The sequence below is a fragment of the Scyliorhinus torazame genome, chromosome 24 (genome assembly GCF_047496885.1).
Source record: "Scyliorhinus torazame isolate Kashiwa2021f chromosome 24, sScyTor2.1, whole genome shotgun sequence".
Lineage (NCBI taxonomy): Eukaryota > Metazoa > Chordata > Chondrichthyes > Carcharhiniformes > Scyliorhinidae > Scyliorhinus > Scyliorhinus torazame.
This window is the reverse complement of record NC_092730.1, coordinates 7,997,341-8,021,549: the sequence shown is the minus strand read 5'-3', so window position 1 is coordinate 8,021,549 and position 24,209 is coordinate 7,997,341. Positions and strand designations below refer to the sequence as shown.

Sequence of the window (24,209 nt, the reverse complement as noted above, 5' to 3'; positions counted from 1 at the left end):
GGGGAAAAGTGGTGGTCTTTAGGAGTGGGCGGGCTTTGTCCGCATACTTGGGGACCCACTGGGCGTAATAGGAGAAAAGCCCCAAGCGCCGTTTGAGGGCCTTGAGGCTGCGGGGGAGAGGGAGTTCCTTAAGGGGGCGCATGCGGTCGGGGTCGGGACCTAGGACCCCGTCTTCCACGCCATAGCCGAGGATGGCCAGCCGGGTGGTGTGGAAAACGCATTTGCCCTCGTTATAGGTCAGGTTAAGGGCTCGGGCGGTCTGGAGGAACTTTTTGAGGTTAGCGTCATGGTCCTGCTGATCATGGCCGCAGATGGTGACATTGTCCAAGTACGGGTATGTAGCCCGCAAACCGTACTGGTCCACCATTTGGTCCATCGCCCTTTGAAAGACGGAGACCCCATTTGTGACACCAAAGGGGACCCTGAGGAAGTGGAAGAGCCGGAAGGCTGCTTCGAAGGCAGTATAGAGGCGGTCTTTCGGTCGGATGTGGAGCTGGTGATAGGCAAATTTGTGGTCGACCGTGGAAAAGACTCGGTATTGGGCGATCCGATTTACCATTTCCGCGATGCGAGGAAGGGGGTACACATCAAGCTGCGTGAATCGGTTTATGGTCTGGCTATAATCCACGACCATCCGTTTCTTGTCCCCGGACCGGACTACCACCACTTGCGCTCTCCAAGGGCTGTTGCTATCCTCGATGACCCCCTCTCCCAGTAAACGCTGGACCTCTGACTTGATAAAAGCCATATCTTGGGCACTGTAGCGCCGGCTCCTGGTGGCGACGGGCTTACAGTCGGGAGTGAGGTTAGCGAATAGCGAGGGGGGTGCGACTTTCAGTGTCGCAAGGCAGCACACCGTGAGGGGGGGCAAGGGTCCGCCGAACTTCAGTGTCAGGCTCGGTGGCTGCACTGGAAATCCAGTCCGAGCAGCAGGGGGGCACAGAGGTGAGGGAGGATATAAAATTTGAAACGGGTGTATTTGGCACCCTGGATCGAGAGATCCGCAATACAGTACCCAGTGATTTGTACCGAGTGGGACCCAGATGCGAGGGCTATGGTTTGGGATGTGGGATGGGTGCGTAGGGAGCAGCGCCTTACCGTTTCAGGGTGGATAAAGCTCTCCGTGCTCCGGGAGTCGAAGAGGCATGCAGTGTCGTGCCCGTTGACCTGGACCTGCATCATGGAGTTCTGCAGGTGTTTCGGCCGAGTTTGATCGAGGGTGATCACACCCAGTCGCGGGTAGTTGGAGTCGTAAAATGGCCGCTGCCGTTGGTCGCACGTGTCGGGTCGAGAAGATGGCCGCCGACCAGATGGCCGCTCCCATGATTCGCACGAGGCTGATGACGCGTCAGAAGAGGACGTGTTGGGTCGGTGCGCAGCAGCATTGCGAGGCCTACGGGCCTGAGAGCCTGATTTTCGGGCCGGCTGTTCTTTGTTTTTCTGGCCCCTGGGTCTGGCCAGGCAGACCCTCGCAAAGTGCCCTTTCTTCACGCAGTCGCTGCAGATCGCGGAGCGGGCTGGGCAGCGTGGGCGTGGGTGCTGACCCTGCCCGCAGAAGTAGCAAGGTGTGCCCCCATGGTGAGCGGGTCGCCGCGTGGCGCAGGCCTGTAATACGGGCGAGTCTGAGGAAGTCCAGGGGGGGGCTGGCAGAGTCCGCGGGGTACGAACCCAAGTTATGTCGGACCACCTCCAGCGAGGAGGCGAGCGTTAGCGTCTCCTGGAGGTCTTTTGCCCCGTTTTCGAGCAGTTGCTGCCGGATGTAGGTTGAGCGGATGCCGGACACGAAAGAATCTCTGATGTGCAGGTTCATATGGACTTACCCTGTCACATCCTGATGGTCACAGTCCCTGGCCAGCGCGGTGAGTTTCTCAACAAACTCGTCGAGCGATTCCCCCGAGCGCTGCCGGCAGGTAGAGAGCAGATGCCGGGCGTGCACCTCATTGACGGGTTTGACAAACCACTTGCGGAGCAACTCAATCGCTTCCTCATAAATCGTCGCCTTTTCGAGCGTGGCGGAGATTCTGTGACTCACCCGGGCGTGGAGTAGACGCAGTTTGCGTGGCCCCAGGATGGGAGTCTCTGCGGAGTCCAGGTAGGCCTCGAAGCACCGCAGCCAGTATTTAAAAATTTCCTATGCCTCCGGCGTTCGTGCTTCTAGATTGAGCTTCTCTGGTTTTAGGCCTGCGTCCATCCTGAATCTAGTTTAGCCTAATAAATTGAGGTACCCTCAATAATGATGCTTTGGGATTAAACTGTAAAGAAGGCTTTATTAGGCTAATAACTATGCTACAGATTTGGACGAGAGCTGACTGCTATACAGACCATGAGGCAGGCCTTTATGTATGGCTCCCAGATGGGCGGAGCCCCCAGGGTTCCAAGCCTGGTCTTAAAGGGGACATCACCTTACATGATGATAAGGCAGTAACCGTTCATCACACTCCCTCAATTACAGCTCCTCACATCCTGCTTCCTGTAAGGACTCTGTCCCTTTCTCCCAGTTCCTCTGCCTCCGTCGCACCTGTTCTGATGATGCCACCTTTGAAAATGGAGCTTCTAACATGTCTCCCTATTTTTAAACTGAGATACCCCCCACACCACAGTGGTTGACAGATGATAGGGTCCCATGATAGGGTCCCCCTTTTCCTCACTTTCTACTCCAACAAACTCCACATTCAAAGGATCATCCTCCGTCATTTCTGCCAACTCCAGCATGGTGCCACCACCAAACACATCTTCCCCTCACCCCCTCGTCAGCATTCTGCAGAAACCGCTCCCTTCGTTGCACCTTGGTCCACTTCTACATCACCCCCAACACCCCAGCCCCTTCCCACAGCACTTTCGATGCAATCTCAGAAGGTGCAACACCTTCTTCTGTAGCCATGTAAAATGGCTGCGTTCCGATTAATCTGGCCAAAACCCAGTTTAAAATGGCTAACCCGAAAGACTGCTGGGAAAAGCAGCCAAGAAGACACACGAAGGCAGCTGCAGACAGGTTTGCATATTCACCTCTGGGAACGTAGCCCAGATCGATACTCAGGGCTATCAACAGCCCTTCAACACAGGTATCTGCAGTTTCATTCAGGACTGTTTACACCTAATCAACTCAGACATCCAGTTAAATCGGCTATCCCCTGGAATTGCAACATATTAGCAATTGAATATCGGGCCAGACCTGTCGGCGCCTGCAGTGGCCGAAACAAAGACAGGTGAGCGACCACCCCCCCCGATCGGGGAATCGCCTCACCATTGGACACATCGACCCCAGAGACTGGGGACAGAATCCAATCACTTGGGACTCAGGGTCAAGGCCCGCCCCGGGAGGCGGGAAGCCCCTGGGCCCTATAAAAGTAAAGGTCCAAGTTCAGATCTCTCTCTCTCTCATCTTCGCCTGCTCGAGACCTTCGGAAGACCAGCCACCGGCAGCAGTAAGTTTGAATTCAACGATCGCTATCCGGTAGAGACACCTAGCCACCGACCTGTAGCAGCCCTTTTGAATCCCGCAGGCCAGATTTGATTGGACAAGCCATTCGTTTCCCTGACCTGGTGGGCTCTTCCTAAGTTAAGTATTGGCCAGTAGTGATTGGTTTGTTATATAGAAAGTAGTATTAGGGTATTAATATTGCTTGTTGTATATAATAAATGACCGTTGTTTTAATCCTTACTAAGCGGTGTGCTGTATTATTAATCATAACCTGAACTTGAACCACGTGGCGGTATCATAAAGATACCTGGCGACTCATGAGCAAAGGTGACCTAAACAGAGCAAATAGACTAAAGCTAGAAAGAGCAACACTTCTTTACACCCGTACTCCTCACTGTTCAAGGCCCCAAACACTCCTTTGAGGTGAAGCAATACTTTGTTTGCACCTCCCTCCATTTGGTACACTGGATTCGCTGCTCCCATTGTCCGCGTGTCTCTCCTCGGCCTGCTGCAATGCTCCAGTGAAGCCAACGCAAACTGGAGGAGCAGCACCTCATCTTCCAATTAGGCACCTTACAGCCCCTGGGCTCAACAACTTTAGACTAGGAACTTTCTCCTCCATCTTGACATTTTCTTTAATATCCCAAACAATTTTTGCCGCAATGCAAATCGCCTCCACTTTACTGGGGCCATTTGTCACGTGTTCCTCAGTTTTGCTTTCACTGGGCACTGACCTTTATGCTCCCGTCAACACATTCTGATATCTTACATTTTGGCAACTCCTAGCACCTTCCTCTGGCATGAATGCTTCATCTGTCTCGTGACCACACATCTTTGTTTCAACCTCTTCCACCAATCACTGATATTCTACTCTGCTCCACCCTCTCTTGTACAGTAAATAATCCAACACATTTCTCTATCTTTATCTCTGGCGAAGTCAAACGGACTTGAAACGTTCGATTCTGGCAGAGCAGGCTCGAAGGGCTGAATGGCTTCCTCCTGCTTCTATTTTCTGTGTGTGTTCGCTTGGTTTTCTCTCCCCACAGATGCTGCCAGACCTGATGAGTTGTTGCAGAATGTTTTTAAACTCAATAAACTGTTCCATTAATATATCAAAACAGTCTCAATAAACTGCTGCTTTAATACATTTTCTAGATGGAGGATCTGGTGAAACATCGAGCAATGTAATGTCCAGTTCTACAATATTTGCTGTGGTTAAAAAAGAGCGTCTCTCTGCAGTAGCTGGATCCAGTAAATACCGTGTCAACAACACGGCTGATCAGATCAGGAACAGGTTACCTGTTCGCCAGATACTACAAAATGCCGAAGCGCAAGTTGGAAACAGACAGAAGTATAACGTAACAGCAGCAAACTGTGAACACTTTGTCAAATGGCTTTGTTACGGGAAAGCTGAATCGAGGCAGGTGAGTGAGTCAATCCCATAATCCACAGGTAATTATAGACTAGCAGGATCTTCTGGTCATGGACATTCTTCCATCTGTTGCTGAACAAGGAGACATCTGAGCAGTTACAGCAGCCCCAGGAGGAAGGGTGAGAGTGACACCACCCCACTGATGTAGAAACCCCGTTATTAAATCTGACTCCAGCTCAGATAACTGGCACTGTGTGAACTATAGAAGGTAGTGTAGTCAGGATCTGTGTGGGTCACAGGGGATGAGCGACCACAGGAAGATCGGGAAGGTGTCAAATCGCTGAAGGTTGAGGTTGCAGACGGGGTCTTGTTATGTATTTATATTTATTCCTCTGAGCTTCACAAAGCTCTGCTCTGTTATGTATTGCTGTATTCACCAGAAATGATGTCAGCAGTCACTCGCGCGGGGAAAGAGGCTGAGATGAAGCAGCCACCTAAGTGAACACACACCTGTAAATAAAGCTCGTTGTTTTTAACCCTCGGTGCTCCCGAGTGTCACTCTCTGATATACAAAAGCACCCATGGACCAGTTGAACCAGGAACATTCCTCGTCACAATGGACGTCTCAGCACTCTATATCAGCATCCCCCATGACGACGTGTAGCCACTTAAAATGGCTAACTCCCGATTCAAAATGGCGAACGGCAAAGGCTAATGGGAAAATCAGCCAACAGGACAAAAACGAGCAGCTGCAGGTTGACTGTGTATTCACCTCTGGGAAGGCCAGACAAGATCGATACCAGTAACCATCAGCATAACAAAACACCAGCCATCTGCATACTAATGAGCAATCCCCGGGAACAATGAGCAACATTTAGACACACAAAGCCAAACCAGACTCTTGGGCGCCAGCAGAAGGCGACACAAAGGGAGGTGAACGACCACCTCAAGACCGCCCATCGATCAGGGAACCGCTCCAGCATTGGAGAAAATCGAACCAAGTGATTGGGACAAAGTCCAATCACTTGGGACCAGGTACAGGGTCCGCCCCGAAAGGCGGGAAGCCCCTGGGAACTATAAGAATTGAGCCCAAGTTCAAGTCGCTCTCTTCTCTTCAACTGCCCTCCACCAGCACTCTGCTCTTCAGCTCTTCAACAGCCGCTTAAAACAGTAAGTCTTACTTCAACGCTCGCTACGAGATAGGCGCTCCTAGCTACCAACCTGTACCAACTTCGAATCCCGCAGGCTCAGAACCCGAACGAAAGGCCATTCATTTCCCTGACCTGGTGGGCCAGTTCCAAGTTAAGTATAGGCCTGTTAGTCGTAGAAGTAGCTTAGACGTAGAATTTATGCATGAGTAGTGATTACTGTGTATAATAAATGTGCTTTGATTTAAATCTTACTAAGCGGTGTATTGGATTATTGATCATTACTCGGACTTGAACCACGTGGCGGTATCATAAAGATACCTGGCGACTCAAGAGCAAAGGTAATAAAACAGAGCAATTAAACTAAGGCCAAGTTAGCAACAGACGGCATTGCTGCAACAGCCTCAGTGCTCAACACCGACAACTGCCAATCTCCAGACGCAATTCTGCAACTCATCCGCTTCATTCTGGATCACAACGTCTTCACCTTCGACAACAAGTTCTTCATCCAGACGCATGGAACAGCCATGGGGACCAAATTCGCACCCCAATACGCCAACATCTTCATGCACAAGTTTGAACAGGACCTACTCACCGCACAGGACCTTCAACCGACGTTATACACCAGATATATCGATGACATTTTTTTCCTTTGGACCCACGGCGAAGAATCACTGAAACAACTACACGATGACATTAATAAGTTCCATCCAACCATTAGACTCACCATGGACTACTCCCCAAAATCAGTTGCATACTTGGACACACTCGTCTCCATCAAGGACGGTCACCTCAGCACTTCGCTTTACCGCAAACCCACGGATAACCTCACGATGCTCCACTTCTCCAGCTTCCACCCTAAACACATTAAAGAAGCCATCCCCTATGGACAAGCGCTCCGTATACACAGGATCTGCTCAGACGAGGAGGAGCATAACAGACATCTACAGACATTGAAAGATGCCCTCGTACGAACGGGATATGGCGCTCGACTCATCGATCAACAGTTCCAACGCGCCACAGGAAAAAACCGCACCGACCTCCTCAGAAGACAAACATGGGACACAACCGACAGAATACCCTTCGTCGTCCAGTACTTTCCCGGAGTGGAGAAACTACGACATCTTCACAGCCTTCAACGTGTCATCGATGAAGATGAACATCTTGCCAAGGTCATCCCCACACCCCCAATACTTGCCTTCAAACAACCGCGCAACCTCAAACAAACCATTGTTTGCAGCAAACTACCCAGCCTTCAGAACAGTGACCACGACACCACACAACCCTGCCATGGCAATCTCTACAAGACGTGCCCGATCATCGACATGGATACCACCATTACACGCGAGAACACCACCCACCAGGTACGCGGTACATACTCGTGCGACTCGGCCAACGTTGTCTACCTCATACGCTGCAGGAAAGGATGTCCCGAAGCGTGGTACATTGGCGAGACCATGCAGACGCTGCGACAACGAATGAACGGACATCGTGCGACACTCACCAGGCAGGAATGTTCCCTTCCAGTCGGGGAACACTTCAGCAGTCAAGGGCATTCAGCCTCTGATCTCCGGGTAAGCGTTCTCCAAGGCGGCCTTCAGGAGGAGCGACAACGCAGAATCGCCGAGTTCCGCACACGAGTGCGGCCTCAACCGGGACCTGGGATTCATGTCGCATTACATTCATCCCCCACCATCTGGCCTGCAAAATCCTACCAACTGTCCTGGCTTGACACAATTCACACCTCTTTAACCTGGGGTTACCCCATCTCTGGATCTGTAAAGATTTAATCACCTGCTAATGCTCGCATTCCAAGCATTGTCTGGCATCTTTGAATCTGTCTATATATATGTTTCTGGAACATACCTCTTCATTCACCTGAGGAAGGAGCAGCGCTCTGAAAGCTAGTGACATCGAAACAAACCTGTTGGACTTTAACCTGATGTTGGAAGACTCTTACTATACAAAATAAAAACTGGCGACGAGGGCTTCAAATGATGATTGCCAGCTGCCTGGGAAGAGGAATTTGTCAAAGAAAAGCTGGGAAAAGAAAATTTAGAGAAGAAGGCTTTTGCATGTGCTCCAGACCGAACGGGCGAGGTGGACGTGAGTAACCATACTCTGCTGCAGTTATAGAGCTGGGTATGTTAAAAAAGAGGCTGAAACTCGGGTTCTTGCCGTGTGTGAAAGAACACTCGAGGTAGCTGCTGGGAACGCGTTTCAAAGTGTGCATACAGAAAACCTCCATTCGTAGAGAAAATGGCGGGAGTTTTTAACTATGATGAAAATGTGGAGCAATGGAGCTCCTATACGGAGCATTTTGACTATTTTACGCAGGCAAACAAAATAGCTGAAGATGTTCTGCTGCCCACTTTCCTGAGCGTGATGGGGGGAAAATGTTTAATCTCCTCCATAGTTTAGTGCAGCCTGAGAAGCCAGACCCTAAAACGTATGAACACACAGATACGCGTGTGTGTAACCTCACAGTCTCTCTCCCGAGCTCCAAATCTGCCTCCTCATTCTCTTGGGTGAAGATCGATGTGAAATATTCATTTAACACTCTACCGATGTCCTCTAGATCCACCCACAGATTCCCCCCATGGTCCCTAATGGGCTCTACCTTTTCTCAAGTTATCCTCTTCCCACTGATATACTCTTAGAATATCTTGGGATTTTCCCTACTTTTACCAGATAGATTCCTCATATCCCCACTTTGCTCTCCGAATTGCTTTCTTAAGCTCCATCCTACACTTTCTGTACTCCATTAATGCCTCCGCTGATTTCCTTCCCTTGCACTTATTAAAAGTCTCTTTCTTCCTTCTCATTGTATCCTGAATATCTCCGGTTATCCCTGGTTTCTTGGGTTTGTTACTCCTTCCTATTGCCTGAGAGGGAACATGTTGGGCTTGTACCCTCCACATTGAACGTCTCCCACTGCTCTTCAGTAGATCTCCCCACCAGTAACTTGTTCCAATCTATCTTGGCCAGATCCTGCCTTATTTTACTAAAGTCGGCTCTCCCCAATCCAAGACCTTTGCAATTTGTCTATTTCTTTGTCCATAACAAACTGAAATTGTACCATGTTGTGGTCGCTATCACTAAAATGCTTCCCCACCGTCTCATCAACCACCTGTCTGATCAAAATTTGAATGCCACTCTCCAGAGATTGGGGGACTATGGTCTGGGAGTCCGTAAGGACAAGTGTGAGTTCTTCCAATCCTCCAATGAGTATTTGGGACGTGATTGATTCCATGGGTCTTCACAAATCTCATTCAAAGGTTAAGGTTATCACAGAGGTGCCTGTACCTCATATTGTTCACCAGTTACATTCCTTCCTGCGATTGTTGAACAACGGTGGAAGATTTGTTCCAAACTTGGCAACCATTCTGAAACTGTTACATAACCTCTTGTGCCAGAACAAGGAGTGGAAGAGGTCAGATCAATGCAATAATGCTTTCATGCAATCCAAAACAGCGTCACTTAAATCTGAAGCTCTTACGCATGTTGATTTTACTCTACCCCTACTGTTAGCTTGTGATGCGTCCCCTTACAGTGTAGGGGCCGTGCTCGCCCACATCATGCTGCTGAGTGAAGAAAGACCCGTTGCTTTTGGGTCTCGAACATTGAGAGAAGCTGAAAGGAACTATGCCCAGATTTAAAAGGAAGCTTTAGAGATCATCTTTGGAGTAAAGAAATTCCTTCAGTTCCTATATGGGAGAACGTTTAACTTGCTGCCAGACCATCGCCCATTAACAAACATTTTTTGGCCACACACGGGATCTGTCACTTGTAGCAAGTAGAATGCAGAGACGGTGTTATAACCTGCCTACTTACGATTGGCTGGGGACTAATGACTATCCCACAATCCTATGGGAGTATGAACTTCCCCAATGAGGGGGGCGGAGAAACTCCTAGTATAAATAAGCTGGCCAGTTCAGGAACCAGCAGGAAGGAGAAGGTAGCAAGGGAAGTTACTGCTACTGTTGTGTATATATTATTATAGTAAATAAACGTTATTACTTTGTATCCTTAAAACTCGTGCTGGATTCTTCGTGGCCCTTACAAAACTGGCGACGAAGGTAAAAGTGAATAGCTGTCTACACTGCTGAAGCCACCTCCCTGGATTTTTGTTGGATACAGGTTGGAAGTTGTTTTCTATTATACCATGCCTCTGTACGGACGTTTGGATATTTTTGATGCTGCGCTGCAAAGCTGGAACCAGTACACACAACAGATGCGTTACTATTTCCGGGCAAACAATATCACTGAAAACGAGCGCCAGGTGGTCATATTGCTCACCGCCTGCGGGCCGCATACGTTTGGGGTGATTAGGAGCCTTACGTACCCAGCTGCGCCGGACACCAAAACGTTTGACGAACTCGTGAATATAGTGGGGCAACACTTTAACCCAACCCCGTCCACGATAGTCCAGCGTTACCGGTTTAATACTGTGACTACGGTGAGACCTTGTCAGAAATGTTACGCGACCGTTTGGTTTGCGGTATTAACAATGCAGCAACCCAGAGAAAGTTGTTAGCGGAGCCAACATTGACTTTTCAACAGGCAATACAAATAGTCTTGTCCCGAGAGAGCGCAGAGCGAGGAGTACAGGAGCTACAGGGAATGGAAGTGCATGCCTTGGGGCGCAACCCTTTCCGCCCAAAAACACCCCCCCGCACTCCTGCGGTACCTTGGGCGAGGCAACGACCGGACCGACGCCAGTGGCCATCGGACATTCCTCCCCGAAGGGAGCCTTCTCCAAAGCCAATGGATGAGGAGCCATGTCCGTGTCAGACTTGTAGGCGCCGACCCCGTCGCGGACGGCGGTCCTGGGGACGCCAGAGGCGCCGTCGTTCCGACCGAAACTGGGACCAGCCCAGGGGCCGTAACTGGGACCAGCCCAGAGGCCGTACCTTCCATGTGGATGAACCTGTGGCGACCACTCCTGAGGACGTGGAGATGGAGGACGACTGCCTGCAGCTGCATTGTGTGGCAGCTCCCCGTGTGGCCCCCATTAAGGTGACAGTACGGGTCAATGGCCACCCGCTGGAGATGGAGTTGGATACTGGCGCAGCGGTCTCCGTGATCGCCCAGAGGACATTCGACCGCATCAAGCAGGGTATACAGACCCTTACATTAACTGACTCACAGGCCAGGTTGGCCACCTACACGGGGGAACCACTGGACGTTGCTGGAACTACAATGACCCCTGTTGTCTATGGACGCCAGGAGGGGAGTTTCCCACTTATCGTAGTGCGTGGCCATGGGCCCAGCCTGTTGGGTCGGGACTGGTTGCGCCATTTGCGGTTGCAATGGCAGCACATCCTCCAAACAGTTTCTGGAGGGTTGACTGAGGTGCTAGGACGATACCCAGAGGTATTCCAGCCTGGTTTGGGGAAAATAAAAGGGGCCGTAGCCTGTATCCAAGTTGAACCAGGAGCCACGCCGCGCTATTTCCGGGCGCGCCCAGTGCCTTACGCTTTGCTCGAGAAGGTAGAAGGGGAGCTCACTCGTTTGGAGAGTTTGGGTATTATCAGGCCCGTCCGTTTTGCTAACTGGGCAGCACCAATTGTACCAGTAATGAAGCCAGATGCCACAGTTTGCTTGTGTGGCGACTATAAACTTACAGTGAATACAGTTTCCCGACTCGACCGATACCCAATGCCTCGCATAGAGGATCTCTACGCGAAACTTGCAGGTGGACTCTCATTCACAAAATTAGATATGAGTCACGCCTACCTGCAGTTGGAGCTGGACCCTGCCTCCCGACCATATGTAACAATTAACACACACCGGGGCCTGTATGAATATACACGGTTGCCCTTTGGAGTATCCTCTACCTGCGCAATTTTTCAACGTGTTATGGAGGGCATTTTGAGAGGTTTACCACGTGTGGCTGTCTACCTAGATGACGTGTTGATTACAGGGACGTCGGAGCAAGAGCATTTGGAAAATCTGGAGGCTGTCCTTAAGACGCCTTTCGGAGGATGGAGTCCGTTTACGTCACACAAAGTGCGTATTTCAGGCAAAAGTAGTAGTCTACCTAGGTTATCGGGTGGACCGCGAGGGTCTGCACCCCGTCGCAGAGAAGGTGCGTGCAATTCAACATGCCCCCACCCCGACTGACACTTCGCATCTTCGTTCTTTTCTCGGTCTCGTAAACTATTACGGGAAGTTCCTCCCCAATCTGGCAACTACGCTGGCCCCCTTGCACCTGCTGCTAAAGAAATATCACACCTGGGTTTGGGGTCAGCCGCAAGAAACCGCTTTCTGGCGGGTAAAGCAACAATTGTCGTCGTCTGGGTTACTAACCCACTATGATCCGGGAAAGCCTTTACTCGTCACATGTGATGCATCCCCGTATGGTATTGGGGCCGTCCTGTCCCACAAGATGGAGAACGGGGCCGAGCGACCGATAGCTTTCGCCTCCCGCACATTGACTGCAGCGGAGAAAAAGTACGCGCTGATCGAGAAGGAGGGCCTGGCAGTGGTTTTCGCGGTGAAACGCTTCCACCAGTATGTGTACGGCCGCCATTTCACTATCGTGACTGATCATAAGCCCCTGCTGGGACTCTTCAGAGAGGATAAGCCAATACCGCCCATTGCTTCTGCACGGATCCAGCGCTGGGCTTTGTTGCTTGCTGCATATGAGTATTCTCTGGAGCACAAACCAGGTACGCAGATAGCAAATGCCGACGCACTGAGCCGATTGCCTTTATCGACCGGCCCCATGTCGACCCCCACGACCGGTGAGGTGGTTGCAACCCTAAATTTTATGGACACCTTGCCTGTCACGGCATCACAGATCCGTGAGTGGACCCAGACGGAGCCAGTCTTGTCAAAGGTTCGGCACATAGTCCTGTATGGTGGGCAGCATAGACAGCTCCCAGGCGAGTTGCGGGCATTTTCCTCCAAGCTGTCAGAGTTCAGCGTGGAAGACGGCATCCTCGTGTGGGGGACGCGTGTGATTGTCCCGGAAAAAGGCCAGGAGATTATATTATCAGACTTGCACAATGGGCACCCGGGCGTGACCAAGATGAAAATGTTGGCCCGGAGTTATGTCTGGTGGCCAGGCCTCGACACCGACATTGAGAAGGTGGCCCAAAACTGCTCCATTTGCCAGGAGCATCAGAAGCTTCCGCCGGCCGCGCCCCTACATCACTGGGAATGGCCAGGCACGCTTACATGCAGATTTCGCAGGCCCTTTTCAGGGATCCATGTTCCTTCTACTAATTGACGCCCAGTCCAAGTGGCTGGAGGTGCATAAGATGCAGGGGACAACGTCCTGCGCAACAATTGAAAAATGCGTTTATCATTTAGTACGCATGGCCTCCCCGAGGTGCTGGTCACGGATAATGGCACGCCATTCACGAGTGAGGAGTTTGCTAGGTTTACAAAGATGAACGGCATCCGCCATATCCGCACTGCCCCTTACCACCCGGCTTCAAATGGGTTGGCAGAGCGTGCAGTGCAAACATTCAAAAGAGGCCTAAAGAAGCAGTCTTCCGGATCAATGGACACGAGACTGGCTCGCTTTTTGTTTACGTACAGGTCTAACCCCCATGCAGTGACTGGGGTAGCTCCCGCAGAACTCCTAATGGGCCGAAGACTTCGCACCTGCCTTAGTATGGTCTTCCCGGACATTGGCGCAAAAGTACGCCGCACACAAGAACGGCAGGGACAGGGATTGTCTCGGCATCGTCCGATTCGGCAGTTTGCACCCGGTGACCCAGTATTCGTGCGGAATTTTGCTGGTGGTGCCAAATGGGTTCCTGGTGTAATCTTTCGCCAAACGGGCCCTATATCTTACCAAGTGCAAGCCCAGGGTCGTCTCCAGCGAAAACACGTAGACCACGTCCGGTCCAGAAGATCATCCCCTCAAAAGATTCCCCGTCCCCGGAGCTCATTTCAACAGCCGCAAAGACCAGAGACAAGGGAAGGTAGTCCTCAAAATCTTCCACTGGTGCCTCACTCGAAGCCTGCGCAGGTCGTTACGGGACCGAATGGAGATAGAGACGCTGACATGACGGAGGCAGCAGACTCTGACTCCGAGATGGAGACACAGGATGCATCAGAGGGGGAATCCTCGGGTCCACAGGCCGTGGATGTACAACCGCGCCGTTCATCACGGAAGCGCCGGTCTCCGTCTCGTTACACGCCGCCTGATCCAGCGCCGCGTGCAAATGGCGTCCGGCCTGCGGCCAAACGAGTTCGACGCCTTCCTTCGCCAGGGTCTTCGGTGGATTCCTTGGACTTTGGGGGGGGGGAGGGATGTTATAACCTGCCTACTTACGATTGGCTGGGGACTAATGACTATCCCACAATCCTGTGGGAGTATGAGCTTCCCCAATGAGGGGGGGGGGCGGAGAAATTCCTAGTATAAATAAGCTGGCCAGTTCAGGAACCAGCAGGAAGGAGAAGGTAGCAAGGGAAGTTACTGCTACTGTTGTGTATATATTATTATAGTAAATAAACGTTATTACTTTGTATCCTTAAAACTCGTGCTGGATTCTTCGTGGCCCTTACAAAAGATAGGCACTGCTTTTGTCTGCACACTTATACCATGAAGTATCGACAATCAAGTCTACATAGGAACACGGATGGACTTTCAAGATTAGTACCAGGTAGTTTGTCAGACTACTTAAATAGGAACATTTTCTACTTTGAACAAGGAGACAATACACCAGTCACTTCTAGGCAAGTGAGGGAATACACTCGGAGCGATCCGATACTCCCAGACATGATGGATATGGTATTACGAGGGAAGACTTTAAAACTAGCGCCTAACCTGAAACCCTCCTCCCCCAGGAAATAGAGCTGTCAGTACCATCAGGATGTCCGCTGTGGGGGCTCAGAGTGATCATTCCACCACCATTGAGAAAGTGAGTGTTAGAGAAGCTACATGAGGGCCATTGCACAGTTTTACGTATGAAGGAAAGAGCGAGGCGTTATTTCTGGCGGTCTGGACTGGAAGCAGAAATTAAAGAGAAAGCTGGAATATGTTCCTCTTGTGCAAAGATAAGAAAACTGCCACCCTTAGCAACGCTGCATCCATGGGAATGGCCTGAAGAGGCTTGGCAATGAGTGAATGTGGAATTTGCAGGACCTTTTGAAGGACACATGTTCTTGATGCTCACACCAAGTGGCCAGAGGTCACCGTGATGAAATCTAATTCATCAGAGAAGACTATCGAGAAGTTAGAAGTGTTTAATCGTTTTGGATTCCCTGAACAACTGGTAAGTGACAACAGACCTCAACTTGTCTCACAAGAATACCCAGCAGACAGGCACTAAGGGAATGCACAATAGCTTATTTGTGTTTGTATGAATGGATGTGTTGTTGGAGAAAGTGGTTAGCACTACTGCCTCGTGGCGCCAGGGACCCGGGTTCAATTCCAACCTTGGGTTACTCTGTGGAGTTTGCATGTTCTCCCCGTGTCTGCGTGAGTTTCCTCCGGGTCCTCCAGTTTTCTCCCACAGGTTAGGTTGGATCGGCCATGATCAATTGCCCCTTAGTGCCCAATGGTTATGTGGGGTTACCGGGTTATGGGGGGCTGGGCCTAGGTAGGGTGCTCTTTCAGAGGGTCAGTGCAGACTCGATGGGCTGAATGGCTTCCTTCTGCACTGTAGAGATTCCATGATATGGTGATGTGAGGAATGGTGGGCCATGGTGGCTGGGGCTCCAATTCCCTGGTTATTCCAGAGAATGGGAATGGAGAGCGATGACATCTGAACTGGAAGAGGCAGACTGGGAAGGTCACTAGGGGCCATACCTCAGTGACTCGGGAGATTATCTATAGCTGGGTCCCAGAGTCTCTGAAATCATCTTCACTGTGCTGTCTGTTTCTGTCTCTCTGACTGATACAATCTCTTTCCACAGGCAGAAAATGCTGTTGCTGGCGCTGGTGTTGTTGGTGTTGCTGCTGCTGCTGTTGGTATTGTTGGTGCTATCGCGGCCATTATAACTTCCGCGATGCGGCAAACTTAGGTTGTCCTCTTGAACGTTGACAGAAGCACTGACTGATGATTAACCGTATGTATTAAGTTGCTTCATTTTGTTTTTAAAAATTTAGAGTACCCAATTTTATTTTCCAATTAAGGGGCAATTTAGCGTGGCCAATCCACGTATCCTGCACATCTTTGGGTTGTGGGGGTGAGACTACACGGACATGGGGAGAATGTGCAAACTCCACACGGAGAGTGACCCGGGGCCGGGATCCAACCTGGGTCCTCAGCGCCGTGAGGCATCGGTGCTAACCATTGCGCCGCCATTAAGTTGCTTCATAAACTCCATGTTCCCATTTAAATCAACATTCTTTGTAATTATTCATTGAAGAATGTGAATAAATGATCTCCATTAAAGACAGGCCGATATTTCTCGAGTGCCTTTCATAACCTCCCAGTCCCCAGCGGTTCAGTTAATGGCGCTGTTTTGATGTGTACTAACTGTTTGTAATGAAGGGAATGTGACAGCTTCCTTTAGGCTCCAATACTGATCACCAATCCGGAGAATTTCCACAGCATCAGTCTGGCTGGGATATGAAAGGGTTCGTGGCGAGGGAGCTGGTGTTGGGATTAGACTGTGTTGTGAACACTCTCTGTCCATGACATTCAATATGGTACAATCGTATCACATCAGGTGAGTACATCCCAAAATCCACAGGGAATTATAGATTGGCGGGAATCTGGTCTTCCTTTCGTCTTCGAGTCAGCAGCTGCCCATCCAAGAGTCTGAAACATATTGAAAGAAGCAGGTGAGAGGAGTGGGCGAGCGCAGTGGGGGGTGCGGTGGGGTGAATGGCAGAATTCTATCAGTTTGACCAGGAGGGAATTGAGGAACCTGACTGGGGAAATGGGGTGAGGTTAGAATTCCCTGGTTATTCCAGAGAATGGAGAGTGATGACATGTGAGCTGGAAGAGGCAGACTGGGAAGGTCACTAGGGTCCATGTACTCAATGACTCGGGAGATTATCTATCGCTGGATCCCAGAGTCTCTGAAATCATCTTCACTGCGCTGTCTGTTTCGGTCTCTCTTTTTTTTTTAAATAATATTTTATTGAAAATTTTTGGTCAACCAACACAGTACATTGTGCATCCTTTACACAACATTATAACAATACAGATAATAATGACCTTTTTTATTTAAACAAGAACAAAAGAAAACAACAACAAATAAATAAATATTAAATAACAAAAATAAAAACTAGCCCTAATTGGCAACTGCCTTGTCTCAGGCCACCCCCCCCCCCCCCCACACCCCCACCCCCCACCCCCCAAGTTCTGGGCTGCTGCTGCTGCCTTCTTTGTTCTCCCCTATCTATCTTTCCGCAAGATATTCGACGAACGGTTGCCACCGCCTTGTAAACCCTTGAGCCGACCCCCTTAGGACGAACTTAATCCGCTCTAACTTTATGAACCCCGCCATATCATTTATCCAGGTCTCCACCCCCGGGGGCTTGGCTTCTTTCCACATTAGCAATATTCTGCGCCGGGCTACTAGGGACGCAAAGGCCAAAACATCGGCCTCTTTCGCCTCCTGCACTCCCGGCTCTTGTGCAACCCCAAATATAGCCAACCCCCAGCTTGGTTCGACCCGGACTCCTACTACTTTCGAAAGCACCTTTGTCACCCCCATCCAAAACCCCTGTAGTGCCGGGCATGACCAAAACATATGGGTATGATTCGCTGGGCTTCTCGAGCACCTCGCACACCTATCCTCCACCCCAAAAAATTTACTGAGCCGTGTTCCAGTCATATGTGCCCTGTGTAATACCTTAAACTGAATCAGGCTTAGCCTGGCGCACGAGGACGACGAGTTTACCCTGTTTAGGGCATCTGCCCACATCCCCTCCTCAATCTCCTCCCCTAGCTCTTCTTCCCATTTCCCTTTTAGTTCGTCCATCATAGTCTCCCCTTCGTCTCTCAATTCCCTATATATATCCGACACCTTACCGTCCCCCACCCATTTCTTTGAGATGACTCTGTCCTGCACCTCTTGTGTCGGGAGCTGCGGGAATTCCCTGACCTGCTGCCTCGCAAAAGCCCTCAATTGCATGTACCTGAATGCATTCCCTTGGGGCAACCCATATTTCTCGGTCAGCGCTCCCAGACTCGCAAACTTCCCATCCACAAATAGATCTTTCAATTGCGTTATACCTGCTCTTTGCCACATTCCATATCCCCCATCCATTCCCCCCGGGGCAAACCTATGGTTGTTTCTTATCGGGGACCCCCCCAGTGCTCCGGTCTTTCCCCTATGTCGTCTCCACTGTCCCCAAATCTTCAGTGTAGCTACCACCACCGGACTCGTGGTATAGTTCCTTGGTGAGAACGGCAATGGGGCTGTCACCATAGCCTGCAGGCTGGTCCCCCTACAGGACGCCCTCTCTAATCTCTTCCACGCCGCTCCTTCCTCCTCTCCCATCCACTTACTCACCATTGAAATATTAGCGGCCCAATAATACTCACTTAGGCTCGGTAGTGCCAGCCCCCCCCTATCCCTACTACGCTGTAAGAATCCCTTCCTCACTCTCGGAGTCTTCCCGGCCCAAACAAAACCCATAATACTCTTTTCTATCCTTTTGAAAAAAGCCTTCGTGATCACCACCGGGAGACACTGAAACACAAAAAGGAATCTCGGGAGGACCACCATCTTAACTGCCTGCACCCTCCCTGCCATTGACAATGTTACCATGTCCCATCTCTTGAAATCTTCCTCCATCTGTTCCACCAACCGCGTCAAATTTAGCCTGTGCAATGTGCCCCAATTCTTAGCTATCTGGATCCCCAGGTAACGAAAGTCTCTTGTTACCTTCCTCAACGGTAGGTCTTCTATTTCTCTACTCTGCTCCCCTGGATGCACCACAAACAGCTCACTCTTTCCCATGTTCAATTTATACCCTGAAAAATCCCCAAACTCCCCAAGTATCCGCATTATTTCTGGCATCCCCTCCGCTGGATCCACCACATATAGTAGCAGATCATCCGCATATAAAGATACCCGGTGTTCTTCTCCTCCCCTAAGTATTCCCCTCCATCCCTTGGAACCTCTCAGCGCTATCGCCAGGGGCTCAATCGCCAGTGCAAACAGTAATGGGGACAGAGGACATCCCTGCCTTGTCCCTCTGTGGAGCCGAAAATATGCCGATCCCCGTCCATTCGTGACCACACTCGCCACTGGGGCCCTATACAACAGCTGCACCCATCTAACATACCCCTCTCCGAACCCAAATCTCCTCAACACCTCCCACAGATAATCCCACTCCACTCTATCAAATGCTTTCTCGGCATCCATCGCCACTACTATCTCCGTTTCACCCTCTGGTGGGGCCATCATCATTACGCCTAACAACCTCCGTATGTTCGTGTTCAGCTGTCTCCCCTTCACAAACCCAGTTTGGTCTTCATGAACCACCCCCGGGACACATTCCTCTATTCTCATTGCCATTACCTTGGCCAAGACCTTGGCATCTACATTGAGGAGGGAGATTGGTCTGTAGGACCCGCATTGTAGCGGATCCTTTTCCTTCTTTAAAAGAAGCGATATCGTTGCTTCTGACATAGTCGGGGGCAGTTGTCCCCTTTCCTTTGCCTCGTTGAAGGTCCTCGTCAGTAGCGGGGCGAGCAAGTCCAAATATTTTCTGTAAAATTCAACTGGGAATCCGTCCGGTCCCCCCGGGGCCTTTCCCGTCTGCATGTTCCTAATTCCTTTCACCACTTCTTCTACCGTGATCTGTGCTCCCAATCCCATCCTTTCCTGCTCTTCCACCTTGGGAATTTCCAGCCGATCCAAAAACTCCATCATTCTCTCCCTCCCATCCGGGGGTTGAGCTTCATACAATTTTTTATAAAATGTCTTGAACACTTCATTCACTCTCTCCGCTCCCCGCTCCGTCTCTCCATCTTCGTCTCTCACCCCCCCTATTTCCCTCGCTGCTCCCCTTTTCCTCAATTGGTGTGCCAGCAATCTGCTCGCCTTCTCTCCATATTCATACTGTACACCCTGCGCCTTCCTCCATTGTGCCTCTGCAGTGCCTGTGGTCAGCAAGTCAAATTCCACATGCAGCCTTTGCCTTTCCCTATACAGTCCCTCCTCCGGTGCTTCCGCATACTGTCTGTCCACCCTCAAAAGTTCTTGCAACAACCGCTCCCGTTCCTTACTCTCCTGCTTCCCTTTATGTGTCCTTATTGATATCAGCTCCCCCCTAACCACCGCCTTCAACGCCTCCCAGACCACTCCCACCTGAACCTCCCCATTGTCATTGAGTTCCAAGTACTTTTCAATGCATCCCCTCACCCTTAAGCACACCCCCTCATCCGCCATTAGTCCCATATCCATTCTCCAGGGTGGACGCCCTCTTGTTTCCTCCCCTATCTCCAAGTCTACCCAGTGTGGGGCATGATCCGAAATGGCTATAGCCGTATATTCCGTTCCCCTCACCCTCGGGATCAATGCCCTACCCAACACAAAAAAGTCTATGCGTGAATAGACTTTATGGACATAGGAGAAAAACGAGAACTCCTTACTCCTAGGTCTACTGAATCTCCACAGGTCCACCCCTCCCATCTGCTCCATAAAATCCTTAAGCACCTTGGCTGCTGCCGGCCTCCTACCAGTCCTGGACTTCGACCTATCCAGCCTTGGTTCCAACACCGTGTTAAAGTCTCCCCCCATTATCAGCTTTCCGGTCTCTAGGTCTGGGATGCGTCCTAGCATTCGCCTCATAAAATTGGCATCGTCCCAATTCGGGGCATACACGTTTACCAACACCACCATCTCTCCCTGTAATTTGCCACTCACCATCACGTATCTGCCCCCGTTATCCGCCACTATAGTCTTTGCCTCGAACATTACCCGCTTCCCCACTAATATAGCCACCCCCCTGTTTTTCGCATCCAGCCCCGAATGGAACACCTGCCCTACCCATCCTTTGCGCAACCTAACCTGATCTATCAGTTTCAGGTGCGTTTCCTGTAACATGACCACATCTGCTTTAAGTTTCTTAAGGTGTGCGAGTACTCGTGCCCTCTTTATCGGCCCGTTAAGCCCCCTCACGTTCCACGTGATCAGCCGAGTTGGGGGGCTTCCCCCCCCCCCCCCCCTTGCTGGTTAGCCATCATCTTTTTCCAGCTTCTCGCCCAGTTCCCACGCGGCTGTATTTCTCCCAGACGGTGCCCCCCCGCCCATCCTTTCCCGCACCCACTCCCCCCTTTCCCCAGCAGCAGCAACCCAGTAATTCCCCCCTCCCCCCCCCCCCCCCCGCTAGACCCCCCGCTAGCGTAATTACTCCCCCCATGTTGCTCCCAGAAGTCAGCAAACTCTGGCTGACCTCGGCTTCCCCCCGTGATCACGGCTCGCCCCGTGCGGTGCCCCCTCCTTCCTGCTTCTCTATTCCCGCCATAATTATCATAGCGCGGGAACCAAGCCCGCGCCTCTCCCTCGGCCCCGCCTCCCATGGCCAACGCCCCATCTCCTCTCCCTCCCCACCTCCCCCCATCACCACCTGTGGGAGAAAGAAAAGTTACCATACCGCAGGATTAATCATACAATACAATCCCTCTTCGCCCCCCCCCCCTCCCCACTCGTCCCACCACTTTGTCCAAACGTTCATTTTCGTAGTCCAATCATTCCAATTTTTCTTCTACAATAAAAGTCCACGCTTCATCCGCCGTCTCAAAGTAGTGGTGCCTCCCTTGATATGTGACCCACAGTCTTGCCGGTTGCAGCATTCCAAACTTTATCTTTTTTTTGTGAAGTACCGCTTTGGCCCGATTAAAGCTCGCCCTCCTTCTCGCCACCTCCGCACTCCAATCTTGATAGACGCGGATCACCGCGTTCTCCCATTTACTACACCGAGTTTTCTTCGCCCATCTAAGGACCATTTCTCTATCCTTAAAACGGAGAAATCTCACCACTATGGCTCTGGGAGCTTCTCCTGCTCTCGGTCCTCGCACCATAACTCGGTATGCTCCCTCCACCTCCAACGGACCCGTCGGGGCCTCCACTCCCATTAACGAGTGCAGCATCGTGCTCACATATGCCCCGACGTCCGCCCCCTCCACACCTTCAGGAAGGCCAAGAATCCTCAAGTTGTTCCTCCTTGCGTTATTTTCCAGTGCCTCCAACCTCTCCACAGATCGTTTCTGGTGTGCCTCCTGTATCTCCGACTTCACCACCAGGCCCTGTATATCGTTTTCATTCTCAGCTGCTTTCGCCTTCACGACCCGAAGCTCCTGCTCCTGGGTCTTTTGTTCCTCTTTCAGCCCTTCAATCGCCTGTAATATCGGGGCCAACAACTCTTTCTTCATTTCCTTTTTTATCTCCTCCACGCAGCGTTTCAAAAACTCTTGTTGTTCAGGGCCCCATATGAAACTGCCACCTTCCGACGCCATCTTGGTTTCTGCTTGCCTTCCTTGCCGTTGTTCCAAAGGATCCGCTGCAATCCGGCCACTTTCCTCTCCTTTTTCCATCCGTGTCCAGGGGGAACACCCTTCTGGTTTACCGCACGGTGTTTTCAGCCGTTAAAATTGCCGTTGGGGCTCCTATCAAGAGCCCAAAAGTCCGTTTCACAGGGAGCTGCCGAAACGTGCGACTCAGCTGGTCATCGCCGCACCCGGAAGTCCTGTTTCGGTCTCTCTAACTGATACAATCTCTTTCCACAGATCGCCAAATCCCTGCGCTGTGGCTCACAGTCTGTCAATGGCTGCTTGCGGTGTTGCTGTTGTTTCCCTGGCTCTCTCTGCAGTTTGTATTGCTCCTGTCACTGTTGAAGTTACTGTGGAAAATGTGCAAAAACTCTGTTCCAACACATCTCTCAATAATTACTTAGCAATAAAGATGATTTCTCCCGATCTGCCCCAGTCGGAGAGTTTCTGAAGTTGAACCATTTCTTTGGGATTCTATCCGTATAAGGTCAGTACACCACAGGGATGGACAGAAGGACAGAGCGGGGAATTGGAAAGGTGAGTCCGGAACAATATTAACTCACAATAAAGCAACAGGACACTGGGACGCAGGGAGAAACCAGGAAATAGGGGGAGCAGAAACTAACACGGAGAGTTTACAATTCACAAGAAGGAACGGTGACTCCCGGGGATGGGTTTCTGGGTTATAGCAGGAAATCCACAAACAACAGCAATCGGGTGGGATATAAACAGAAAATGCTGGAAAATGCTCAGCAAGTCTGGCAGCATCAGTGGAGAATTCTATTTTTAATGCAGATTTCTAGCTTTCGAACTAGTTGGATGGGGTTTGGATGGATATTGATTGATGGATGACCAGATGTGACAAAGTAATCACCTCTGAGAATCTTGTAACACAGGATGAGGCCATTCATCCCATCATCCCTTTGAAAGACACATCCATTTTTTTCTACTACCCCCTTTCCCCCACAGCTCTGCAGATTCCTCCTTTCCCAGTATTTCCCCAATCCCCCCGTTTGGAAGTTCCTTTTGAATCTGCTTCCACCGCCCTTTCAGGCAGAACCTTCCAGATCACAACAACTCGCTGTGTCAAAAAAACATTCTCCTCACACACCCCCCCCCCTCTGATTCTGTCACTGATTCTCTTCAATCTGTGTCCCCTCTGGTTACCCACCATCCCGTCAAACTTTCTCATCACTGAATCTGGCCAAACTCGTTCCTGATTTTGAACGCCTGCGCGATTAAATCCTCCCCTTAAAACTCTGTGCTCTATGGAGAACCCAGTCTCTCTCCGCATTCACTGAAGTCCCTAATCCCTGGGGACATTCTAGAAAATCTCCCTCCGTACCCTCTCTGAATCCTCAACGTCCTTCCTAAAGTGAGGGGTCCAGAATTGGACTGAATTCTCCATTCCGGTTGTAATTGTCCCAGGGTAAATGGTGTTAGAACAAGTTGTAATCACTCGGGTGCATGAACTGCAACAAAGTGAAACCGGATGAACCACCCAGCATCAACCTCGGCAATGGAAATGACATCGGCAAACTCAACCCTGTCGAAGTTCTCCTTACTAACACTTGGGGACCTGTGCTAAACTTGGGAGAGCTGTCTCATAGACTGATCAAGCTTCCGGCTGACATAGTGTTGCGACACTCTGGGCTAGTGCGCAGTCAATTCCAGCCCTGGAGTCCCAACACAAGTAAATTAACCAAGAATCCCTATACAATTTGCAGAATCTTTGGCCCTTTGACTGCTCAAGAGGTCATAGCTACCAGGTTTGTAAGTTGAACACAATAATTGCTTAATTCTAACAGAAAGTTGAAATCTGCAATAATTATGACATAATAGCT

The 24,209-nt window shown here is 50.6% G+C and overlaps 1 protein-coding gene across 1 annotated transcript in view; it reads left to right on the top strand.

The window, feature by feature from the left end:
• Positions 1-22,823, top strand: part of LOC140399864 (phospholipase A and acyltransferase 3-like) — a 55,538-nt gene extending 32,715 nt beyond the window's left edge. Inside the window, exons 4-6 of the mRNA XM_072489328.1 lie at positions 4,577-4,845; positions 15,821-15,973; positions 22,603-22,823. Coding sequence (XP_072345429.1) covers positions 4,577-4,845; positions 15,821-15,928 — 377 coding nt within the window. The 3' untranslated portion in view covers positions 15,929-15,973; positions 22,603-22,823. The remainder of the gene's footprint in view (positions 1-4,576; positions 4,846-15,820; positions 15,974-22,602) is intronic.
• The last annotated feature ends 1,386 nt before the right edge of the window (positions 22,824-24,209 follow it).